This window comes from Sarcophilus harrisii, chromosome X (assembly GCF_902635505.1).
Source record: "Sarcophilus harrisii chromosome X, mSarHar1.11, whole genome shotgun sequence".
NCBI classification, from domain to species: Eukaryota; Metazoa; Chordata; class Mammalia; order Dasyuromorphia; family Dasyuridae; genus Sarcophilus; species Sarcophilus harrisii.
The window spans coordinates 50,652,118-50,664,336 of NC_045432.1; the positions used below are offsets into that span (position 1 = coordinate 50,652,118).

A 12,219-nucleotide genomic window follows, 5' to 3' on the forward strand; every position below is an offset into this window, starting at 1 on the left:
ACCTTGCGCTTGCCCACAGGTAACTTACTTTGCAATCCTGAATTAGGGAGAAAGCTTGTGCTGGAAAGCCTGGGTCCCTGCCTTATTTTGCTCAGTTTTTAAAAGGGTCAAAAGAATATTGGGATATCAGATTGTTTGCTGTCTTGGGGAGAGGAAAAAATTTAGACCTCAAAATTTTATAAAACATGGGTGTTGAAAATTGTCTTTACGTGTAATTGGAAAAAATAAAATACTCTTTACATAAAAAAGAAAGAGTATTTCATTCTGATTTTTTTTGCCATTGATAATAATTGAGTCACTCTTTGGAATGTGATTGTAAAACAACAGGATTTACTTAGATCAGGGATTCTTAACCTAGATTCCATGTGTTTATATTTTTAAAAAGATAATAGTATTTCTGTATGGTTGGTTTCCTTTGTAAATCCAGGTATTTGATTTGATTTTACTCTGTGCATTTTAAAACATTCGGAGAAGAGGTCTATAGGTTTTGCCAGACTGATGGCCCCAGGGATCTGTGACTCCCAAAAAGGTTAAGAACCTGTGGATAAGATGATTAATAAAACTCCTCTTGGCTCCAGGAGTAGTACTATCATGTTCCACACAGAATCCTACAATCTAGGAGCCTTTAGGGGAAACCTCCTGCTAATTACTTTTACACCTAGTTCCATGAATTCGTGAAACATGGGTATCCCACACCCATCCCTGTCTATCAGAAACAAATTGTCATTATATTGCACAGGAGAAGCCCAAAGCTGTGACAGGTCCCTAAACTCAATAGGAGACCCAAATCTTCTGACTCTGGAATAGTGTTCTCCCTCTGCTCCACCTCCCATGCTATAGCAGTTGAAGTGACCGGGATGTTTTTTTCCAGGTTAGGCCTGATACTGATTTCCCAGTACTCAAATGGGCAGGCTGAGTTACCAGGTAACAGCTGTGTGCCTATTTCTAGCATCATGAAATTCTTTTCACAATTACTCTCTAGTTTCGTAGCAAGTTAAGACCTGCTGAATCAGATATGTTGGCTTCATCAACAGTCATTACCTGCATGAGTGAAGCTTTCTGATGGCTGGGGCACCTTAGTCATAGGATTTCTAAACTTCAGTTCAGAGTAGCTTCTGCTTTACTTTTATCCACTGTCAGTGTAACTACATTTGTCATTTCCCAGAATTATGGAAGCTAGAGATTCCTTATTGCTTCAGAGACACTGCAGGGGATAAAAAAAAAAAGGCTGCCCAATATCTGTGGCCTAAGAGCCATCTTTGGGACTTGTGAAGCTTCAGACTCTAGGATAGAATTGAGATCTTGGCATCCTTTTTTTTTTCCCCCAAACAAATTAAGAGTTCAGGGTCAGCATCTTTCTGGTATGGATTGTTAAATGAAGCCAAAGGGAAGGGGGTCTAGGAAAGAAGAGAGGAAAGGAGAGGATGGGGCTCATCAGCTAGTCCTTTTAAAAATTCCATATGTAACATCTTTTAAAGCCATGGCAGTATAAATGAATAGCAGCAGGATGACGGTTGAACTTTAATAGGTGTCATCAAAATATTTCTATTTCTAATGGGTGATGTTTTTTAAATGGTGTAGCTAGAATTAAATTCCACAACTGGTTGTAAAAAGATTTTTGACAAATCATTGGATCTCTTCTACCCCTCCACATTTTGCTACTGAGGATGTCAAATAGACGTCTTAAACTCAACCTGTCCAAAAGTTAATGGACATAAAAATGGAGTTAATTGCCCAAGGTCCCTGAGGTGGTAAAGTGACACAGCTGGGTTGTGAAATTCAGCATTCTTGTCGTGTCAGCCCACTGCCAAACCTATCCCCCTCCCTTCCCTATCCCTAGCATTAGGAGTGGATCAGAATCAAAGAATCTAGAGGAAACCCAAGTAGGTTTCATGCTCTACATTTTGTAAGTTTTAATTATATGTTGAATCTGTGTGGATAAGCAGTGGCTCAGTCGCTCAGTAATATTAATTTGGAGGAATTGTAATATAAAGCTTATTGAATAGATGGGCCTCTGTCATCTACTTATTGAGCATCAACTGCACTGACTGAATTGAGTATAATATTTCTTTCTCCAGTTCTTTAGTTTTTAGTCATTCAGGCTGTAAACATCAGCACCTACTATTCGCACCACACTGGGGATACAAAAGATAGTCCCTGACCTTTTAATGAGGGAGATAATAAGTAAACAAATAGGTACAAACAAGCTGTAGACAGGATAAATTAAAAATAATAACAGCAGGAAGGCACTAAAATTGACAGAGGTTGGGAAAGATTTCATGGAGAAATTGGGATTTTAATTGGTACTTGAAGAAAGCCAGGGCAGGCAGTAGGTGACAGTGAGGCTGGAGAACAATGATGGGAACTGAGAGGTGGAGTGTCAAGGAACTGCCAGGAGAATGGTATCACTGGAGCAAAGTAAGATATAAGAAGACTGGAAAGGTAGGGGGAGCCTAGGTTATGAAGGACTTTAAACTGTTAGGGAATTTTGTATTTGCTCTTGGAGGCAATAGTTTATAGAATAGAGGTTTGGATTTGTGCTTTAGGAACCTAAATCACTTTAGTGACTGACTAGAGGCCTGCCTCAGGATGGCAGCCTTGTTAGAAGAGATGGAATTGACAGGTTTTAGCAATAGATTGGATATGGGGATGGGTTAGGGGGAAGAGAGTGAGCAGTGGAGGATGAGCATAAAGTCTTTAGGACTGGGAAGGTGGTGTTCTTTCTACAGTAGTAGGGAAGGTAGAAGATGGGGAGGGCTTGAGGGCAAGATAATGAATTCGATTTTGGAGAAGTTGAGTTTAAGATGTCTATTTGACCTGCAGTTCAAGATGTCTGAAAGGCAGTTGGAAATTCTGGAATGGAGGTCAGCAGAGAAGTCAGAGCAAAATAGATGTGGGAGATCACTAAGTAAAACCATAGAGAGAAGTGAGAAGAGGGCTCAGGACACATATGGTTAGAGGATGTGACCTGGATGAGGATCCACAGAAGGAGACTGAGAAGGAACAGTCAGATAAGTAGAAGGGAAAACCAGGAGAGGGGCATCCTGAACACCTTAGAGCAGGGGTCCTCAAACTTTTCTAAATAGGGCGCCAGTTCACTGTCTCTCAGACTGTTGGAGGGCCAGACTATAGTCAAAACAAAAACTTTGTTTGGTGGGCCTTTAAATAAAGAAACTTCATAGCCCTGGGTGAGGGGGATAAACGTCCTCAGCTGCCACATCTGGCCCGCGGGCCGTAGTTTGAGGACCCCTGCCTTAGAGGGAAGCGAGCATTAAGGATGAGAGATGGAGCAATGATGGCAAAAACCCAAGAGAGGTCAAGGACAATAAAGATTAAGAAAAGGCCATTGGATTGGGTGAAATAAGAAATCATTGGTGACTTTGGAGAAAGCGGTTTCAGTGGAATAATGAGGTAGGTTAAGAAGAGAATAAGAGGAAGGAAAGTGAAGACACTTATTATGGAAGGCCTTTTTGAGAAACTTAGCCACAAGGGGTAGAAAAGACAGTTTATCATGAATAGAAGGATCAAGTAAGGATTTTTTGAGGATAAAAGAGAAATGGGCATGCTTATAGACAGTAGGGAAGGAGAAGAGATAGAATGGGATTGCTTGAGCAAAGAGAGGGGTTATCCTTGGAATGAGGCCACCTCTTAATTTCACTTTGAATATTACCTGAAAAATACACGTAACACGAAAATAAAAATGCTGTCATCAATGAGGAAGCTAGATAGGGCAGTGTCTAGAATTAGGAAGATTGCTTTAAAGATCTGGCTTCAGATATTAACTAGCCAGGTGACCCTGGGCAAGTGACTTCATCTTGTTTGCCTCAGTTTCCTCATCTGTAAAATGAGCTGGAGAAGAAAATGGCAAATTGCTCCAGCATCTCTGCCAGGAAAACCCCAAATGGGGTTACTAAGAGGCAGACATGACTGAAAGAAGACTGAATAACAACAAATGTCTACCATCAGAATCCTAGTATTTGAAGTAGTCAGAAACTTTTGCAATGTTTTGCAAATGTCTGAGGAGCTATCATGTGAAAAAGAGATGGGGCTTTTATGTTTGGCCTCAGAGATCAAACCCAGGGTCAGTAGTGGTTTCTGTTGATGAAGGTATATCCTTCCAGAGCCACATTGTAGTGATTGCCCATTTGCCTCATTGCAGTCAGCTGGGTAGTTTGGCTTGCTTTTTGTATTTATGTGCAGGCGTTCTGGGCCATAGTTTTTCTCTTGCTAGTGATTTCATTGGATTTTGTCTTCCGGATTGCTAGGCATCTCTACTGCTGTCCATCCCACATCACAGCTACCCTTATGGTATCTAGTTTGGTATAGATACGAAGGCAATTTTCTCCTTCCCCCTTTCAATTTGAAATTCTTCTAATTAGATTTGCAAGACTCAAGGCAAGGAGATTCTTACCAGCCACAAAATCTCCCTGGCCGGGAGCCCATTCTTGCTATATTTTAAGCTGTGATTCAGAAATCCAAATCCTGTTTTCAGATACCATCTTCTTAGCCAGCTGTTCATTTGGTTGAGGGAACACTCCTTCCTTACCCTTGCATGTGGTGTTTTTTTCCTCTCTCTCGTCCCAAACCATCTATAAAAAGCCAAGTCTTCCCTATAACAACCTTAGTGATATTTCACTGCTGTCAACCTGATCCGCTTCTAGAAATTAATTCAGAAGCAAGTAACCACATTATGTCATAAGGAACTTTCATTTTAGGAGGTGCTTTGATTGGAGCCTAGACTCTGCAGGCAAAAAACCACACACAGATGAAAGTACATAAATCCAAATGACTGTTGGCCTTTAAAGAAGTCCCCCTGGGACACTGGGTATACACTTAATTCAGTGATGCTGGCACTGCTCAAAACCTTTTTGAAAATCTTCTTTGGAAATAACCCCGAGCCTGGGTAGGAAACCATAAAGGCAGCCTAAGCAGAGTAGTTTTACTTTTCTCCAATGTAAGCATACCTGGGCTCTTTAAAAGTGAGTGCACAGGTAGCAGGGGCAAAGGTGTCTCAAAATTCCCCGAGGTAGCTTTCCTAGTCTAAAAGCTTGGCATTTTTGTTTGCCATAAATAGACACGGGAAGAGCAGCAATATATGGGACATTGGGACTTGGGAAATATTCATCAAATCAAATCAAAACCCTGAATTAAATTCCAGAACCACCTTTGCTCTAAATGGTAATTCAGAATATGTGCTCCTTAATCTGGGCCATTTGTTTGTTACTCAACGTTGCCCATTTCTACTCAGAGTACTGATAAAAATATTTCCGTTTTGTTAACAATGTTAGTAATTGTGTTTGTTTCTCAATGTTTAATTCAGTTCTACAGATTGCTTTTTCATTCTATCAGCTCTCAAGGGCTAGTCGTATCATGAACCACATTAATTTTGTTTTTATGCTATAGTTTAATTCTGAGTTGCCGTCCTCAGTACGAGCCTGCTGAACTAGATAAAAGTCTCATTGGAAAAGGTTTAAAGAAATAAATAAAAATACAGTAGCAACAGAGATGATGTTAATTTCTAGTTATCCACATCAGTATATCTCCTACAAGGATCCATTTCTATTTGCATTTGATACCAATGGTTTAATATTCTTCCTTGTTAGTATAATAATAGATATTACTCTATAGTATGTAATACACTTTTGCATTTGAAATTAAACTAGTTGAAATTTCTGTTCAAAGACTTTGTTTACTGTTCACAAAGTTCTGCTTGGTGTCAAGAATAGAAATGTCCTAAATAAGACAATTTGTTGTTGAAAATGTATCATCAAGCCTAGGAAGCTCCTAAGAAGAATCTTAGTATCTAGAAGTAATGTATAAATTGATTGTTGCATGCAAATTGTCAGCTCCTCACAAGGAACAAAGAATATTTAAAAATATGAAGGAAAATTATAGGCAGAGATGTAGAGTGAAGCAAGAGTAATCTATGTACCAACTACAAGTAAGTAAAGGAAAGTAAGCTGGGTGGGGGGCTCCAAGTTAGATTCCGCATGACAATAGCCGTGCAGCCTGTGTTTTTAACAAAGGATGGGTTACACAAAACATTAGGGGTAGGGTTAGGAACTGGACCTGGGGTTTCATTGGTAAATGGAACTCCTAGGTAAAGGAACTTCTCTCCCAATGCTGGGCAGTACCTTCTCTGCCCCTCAGAGTTTTAGAGAGTTGGCTGAAACACCAAGAAATTGGTGCCGAGATTTCCCCAGAGTTACACAGCCAGGAGGTGTCAAGAGAGAGATGGGAAACCCCCTCCCTCCCTCCCTTCCCCCAGCTCTCTTCTGGCATCAAGGAAGTCTGACCGGGGCAGAGTATGGCAGAGGGACACAGGTTGTACATAGTAAGTATACTGGTTTGTCTATGTCTGTTGACTGTATTAAAACGAAATGTATTGGTTTAAAAAATGCAAGGGGAAAAAGAAGCATTTGTTGTGTTCTTTCCCCTCTCCTCCCCTGCCCCCCAAATTCTGCTTGAGATAGGAGTCGAGGTAAGAAGACTACTCTTTCCTGGAAGAGAAGAGGTCTTGAGAACAGATGGAAGAGCTTTTATAGTTTGACCAAGTTGGCTTCCCAAAACATATTATTGATTACCGGCTGTTTCTTCCTCTGGCTCTTTTTATCTTTTTCAGTCTATTCACTTGTGAAAAGAAAGAGCCAGGAAGTAAAGACCTGAGCAGAGCCCTCCATCTAAGTTTCTGCCAAGTCTAGAAGCCTTGTAATGATGGTTAGATAGCTTTACAGATCGCTTTCTCCATAGTAGCTCAATGTGGAAGTTAGCTCCATTTTATAAAGCAGGAAGCTGAAGCTCAGAAAGGTGAATGGATTTATCCCAGTTATATAAATAAACAGTAGGTATCACATCTAGGATTCGAATCCAGGATCTGAGCCCAAAGTTGAATACTACCACCACCACCTGGGGACGATGGAGAATGTAGATTGTTTTTTGGTTTGGGGGTGAAATCAAAGCCCTTTTTGCAATCTTATTGGCAAGCCTTGGATTTAAAAATCATAGGAAATGTCATAGCATCTGATGCTGCAGGATTTTTTTTGTGCTTGGGGAACATCTCTTACAATGATTATACCTTATAGGTCCAGGGCTTGTTGAAACCTCTTTTTAGAATTAAAGTATTATATGATTCTTTTTGGTAAGTCTTTGTTATTACTTCTGTCATGAAAAATTTCTCTTACAAATAATTAAAGTCAGGATGATTAAATGAAACTTTTAAGATTCTGATGGGGGGATTTATTTGTAGTCTTATTATATGCCCCTTCAAATACCTCATTAAAAGTGTATATAAGTATTTTCAAGACATCAAGAGGGGCATATTTTAATTACTTTATGTGAGTTTTGATTATTATGTACATACATGTTTAATGTTAGGTTATGAACATGGCTTTTGCCTAGTATTTTTCTTTTGCAAAAGTTTTAAGCAGAGTTTAATCGATGCCTTTTGTCTTTACATCCTGGTCATTTGTGAATGTGCCCATGACCCCCTTCCACTCCCAGTGAATCTTCCCTTTTAACAAAGAAAAGAAAGTTAAGCAAAACCAATCTCCACAGCCCCGGGTAAGAATATTTTTATGTTTCAAGGAACCTAAGTTTTTGTCTCTTACGATGTTAATCATGCTTTGCTTTTTGCTATAGATTTTGTTAGAAAAGAATTCTTTTCAATTGTTCTCTTCCTCCCCCTGCCCCTTTTTTATTTTTTATTTTTATTAGTAAATTCCTCATCTATGCTTGCCTGCTGCTGTTTTCCGTGCTGTTGGCCCTTCGGCTGGATGGTATTATTCAGTGGAGTTATTGGGCTGTCTTTGCTCCAATATGGCTGTGGAAATTAATGGTCATCGTTGGCGCCTCAGTTGGAACCGGAGTCTGGGCACGTAATCCCCAGTATCGGTAAGCTTGCTTTATCAGAGAGAGTGTATGATTAGATTTCGATTAAGTTCAGCAGAAATAAATGCATGTCATAGATACGTGAATGATTTTTCATTTTAGTAAGAAACCCTTTTTATATATGTAAATACTAATGGTTGCTGACAAGGTTGTGCTGTAAAAGTATATCGTAATTTTATGTGAGCTCTTTCTTCACATAAGATAGCAAGCTGCATTTTAAAAAATACTTTTTCTGATACAGAGCATGTGACTTGTAGAGGGGAAAAACGGGATAGTCATGTGAGCATAAACCTGGAGTGTTGTGTTTTTTTTTTTCCTATTTTTTTGAATCATAGAGTAATAGAATGTTGCGGCTGAAATGGATCTTAGACATCTTCTAGTTAAATCCTCCCATCTTGCAGGTGAGAAAACTGAGGCCTAGAGGGATGAAATGGCTGAGCCAGGGCTAGAACCCTGGCCTCTTGCCTCTCAGTCCAGTGTTGCTCCACTACACTGAACTGCCTCTGCCGTTTTCTTGTTTATTTTTTGGTAAAGTGAGGATGACTAATTCTACTTGCTTATTAACTTCACAAAGGTTTTAGAAACAATACTTTCTAAGCAGTTCTCGACTCAGGAGAGAGCAGCATTGTAAATTACCTACTTTTCCCTTCTCTCCACCCCTTCCCTGGTACTTGCTCAGTTTTTCTAGAGAAATTAGAGACTTTTAAATTGTGTTAAAAATAGACTGTCGTTTGCAGAGTTTCTCATTTATTGATAAATGCACCGTGGCACAGTGAAAAGACTGCCTGATTTAAAGTCGGGGAACCCAAGTTCCCATCGCAACTCTGCCGACAACTGCTGCCACCTATCTAACTGAGCAAATCACTTAACCTCTCCAGGCCTCAGTTTCTCCCTCTAACACTTGTGTTAATTGGGCTTCTAAGGTCCTTCCAGCTCTAAAACTCTGATTCTGAAGTACCAAAAAGGGTATGAGGCTGTGGTAATAACTAAGTAAATAAAAATAAGATTAATAATAAGTAATTAAATAAATAAATGAATGAATGAATTTCCAGGGAAAAGAAAGTTAGACACTTGAATTTCAAGTCCTATGCAGAAATACTGATGGCAGCATTTAAACCTGGTCAGGATTATCACCTTTCATCTTCTGGAGCTGTTGCTAGCACAAGGTTCCCAGGACAGTGAAGCATCCGGTGGCATTTTACTTACTAATGTTCTTATGTTCTCCCCATGAAATCACAACCCTAGACACCCCCCTCAAAAAAAATTACAAATCATATAACGAACGAAGTTCTAAGGGGACACAGCCTAGTTGGCTTGTCTGAGCTATCATTTGATTACATGTGGGGGGTGGTTCCTTTATATTTTTCACATTCCATTTAAGGAATTTAGTTTATTTACATCTTTTATACTTTCCTTCATATCGATACAATGTTTGGTACTGTTTTGCAAATAAGTCTCTCAAAGCATTCTAAATTGCTCAGAACACTTATTTCTAACTGAAATTTGAACTTGGATATTTGGTGTTTTCTTTTTTCTTCCCCTCATGACCGTTTTTAGAGCAGAAGGAGAAACCTGTGTGGAGTTTAAAGCCATGTTAATTGCCGTGGGCATCCACCTGCTCCTGTTGATGTTTGAGGTTCTGGTCTGTGACAGAATTGAGAGGGGAAGCCATTTCTGGCTTCTGGTCTTCATGCCGCTGTTCTTTGTCTCCCCAGTATCTGTTGCAGCCTGTGTGTGGGGATTCCGACATGACAGGTCACTTGAGGTAAAATTTCATGAACTGAAAGTAGATATTTTGCACTAAAACTTTTGGTGACATTTTATCATGAATTTCCTTCCAGTCATTTAGTGTAGTTTTGTGTGTGTGTGTGTGTGTGTGTGTGTGTGTGTGTGTGTGTGTGTGTAAGAACACAAGAAAATGGCAATAATAGTATCCTTTTCTTACCATTTAAAAAAGTACAAGTAATAAAATGATCCAGTAGAAAATTATGCAGATTTTTATGTCTAAAGTTGTTTATTTGATTTTACCTCTAACATTTTAAAATATTTTATATTCATCAAATTGGCTAAGTTTCTATTAGTTTTTCTGAACTTCCTTCTTGACTATGGAAAGAGTAAGCAGTGGAGAAAAACTTTCACATGGGCCTAGCACCCCTACAGTGATAGAAAGCCCTGCCACTACCTATCAGACAAGAGTTTATTTAGCCTCTGCTTGAAGGCCTCTGATGAGGAGAAACCCACTACCTTCTGATAACCGTATAAGGCAGTCTATTCCACTTTTAGATAACTCTGATTGTTAGAAAACCTTTCCTTCATCAAATATGAATCTTTCTCTTCCCCTTGGTTCCACATTGCCTAGAAAGTATACCTCTTAGATGTACCAGTTCTTCAGGTACTTAGAAACAGCTGTCATACCTTGACCTACCCCCCCATACCCATCTCCTTTTCTCTAGGTTAAACTTCCTCATTCTCTTCATCTAGTCCTTTGATGGTATGGTCTTTATAAAGGCTTTTCACTATCCTGCTTGATTCTCTGGGCACTCTCAAGCTTATATTTATCTTTTTCTAAAATGTGGTGCTCTAAACTGAACAGAGTACTCTAGCTATGGTCTGGACAGGGCAAAGTATAGCATAAATTTCACTTCGATATTTTTTGCAGCTGTGTCTTAATGCCTTTTAAGATTACAGGAGCTTCCCCCCTCCCCATATCACATCAACCCTTTGAGCTTTTAGACCATTGTTCCTCCCTCCCCCTTTTTCAAAGCTAGAGAGAAACTTTTCTGCAATTCTCTTATTTTGTCGGGTTATTTTTTTAACCCAAGTATGACACTTCATATTTGTCTCTAATTAATGTCAACTTACTAGATGTAGCCAAAATATTTTAACATGCTCAGATCTTTTTGGATCTTGATGTTGTTATCCAATATGTTAACTAAGCGGCTAACTTTGTGTTAGGTAGCATATTTTTTGAATCTGCAGATAAATCTTCATCTAAGTCATTGATAAAAATGATAAATAGCACAGGACTAAGCACAGATCCCTGGGCCAAGTTGATGATGAAGCATTAATGACCATTCTTGCCATTTGGCTAGTCACCAAATATGAGAGCCACCAAACATAAGCTGTCCTTAGCCCACATTTCCTCATCTTGTCCACAAGAAAAGCCCGAGTCTTTGTCAAACACTTTGCTTGTTTCTGAGTAAACTATAACAACAGCATTCCCCAATCATCCACTGGTCTAATAATGCTGTCTGAGGAACGAATTAGGGAATCCTAGAATGACCTATTCTCATTGAACCCCTTCTGGCTCTTTGTGATCAATTTCCTTTTTGAGAAACTGTTGCCTAGCCATCCTTTTGAATAATATGTTTTAGAGTTTAGCCAAAAATTGAAGTCAAGCTCATTGGCCTATGGTCTGCAGACTTGAAATGAAATTTAATTTTTTTTTTTTTTTGCTTTTTGCTGAGGCAGTTGGGTTTAAGTGACTTGCCCAGAGTCACACAGCTAGGAAGTATTAAGTGTCTGAGTTCAGTCCTCCTGACTTCTGGGCTGGTGCTCTATCCACTGCGCCACCTAGCTGTCCCTGAAATGAATTTTTTTTTTTTCACAGTTGTCTATATTTTTATTTTTATTTATTTATTTATTTATTTTTAGCAGCAGTGCTTTATTTTATTTTATTTTATTTTTTAAATAACTTTTTATTGACAGAACCTATGCCAGGGTAGTTTTTTACAACATTATCCCTTGCACTCACTTCTGTTGCGATTTTTCCCCTCCCTCCCTCCGCCCTCTCCCCAAAGATGGCAAGCAGTCTATACATGTTAAATAGATTGCAGTGGATCTTGGATATAATATATGTGTGCAGAACCGAACAGTTTTCTTGTTGCTCAAGGAGAATTGGATTTAGAAGGTATAAATAACCTGGGAAGAAGAACAAAAATGCAAGCAGTTTACATTCATGAAATGAAAATTTCTGAGAAAATAAAGTATACAAACAAATGCTAGCTGAGTTGCACATTGAACAGCTATTCCTAACTATGGAGTTAAAGAAAAACTTTTTCAGAGCCGCTGTCTTGGCAGCCCTGTCTACTAGAAGGGAAAACATGGCAAAACCTGCCTATCTCTTAGTTCATGTGTTTGCCTTATTCCTGCCTATCGTTGTATTATTTGTAATATTAGAATGGAGCTTTGATAAAGAAAACATCACTGTGTGTTGTGAGAGAGTGGCTTGTTAGCTAGACATAGAGAAGAGACTAGGTGCTTGTAAAGTTCCTTTATAACCATTTTATCATGTTTCATTTTCTGATAGTTGATTGTACTAGCAACTGTTCT

General features: G+C 39.0%; 1 protein-coding gene across 2 annotated transcripts in view; it reads left to right on the forward strand.

The window, feature by feature from the left end:
- TMEM185A (transmembrane protein 185A) overlaps window positions 1-12,219 on the forward strand; it is a 28,354-nt gene that overhangs the window by 3,379 nt on the left and 12,756 nt on the right. Inside the window, exons 2-4 of one of the 2 annotated variants that reach the window (XM_031945221.1) lie at window positions 6,269-6,334; window positions 7,714-7,890; window positions 9,445-9,652. In XM_031945221.1, coding sequence (XP_031801081.1) covers window positions 6,269-6,334; window positions 7,714-7,890; window positions 9,445-9,652 — 451 coding nt within the window. The remainder of the gene's footprint in view (window positions 1-6,268; window positions 6,335-7,713; window positions 7,891-9,444; window positions 9,653-12,219) is intronic. The other variant, XM_031945222.1, reaches the window with a different exon arrangement.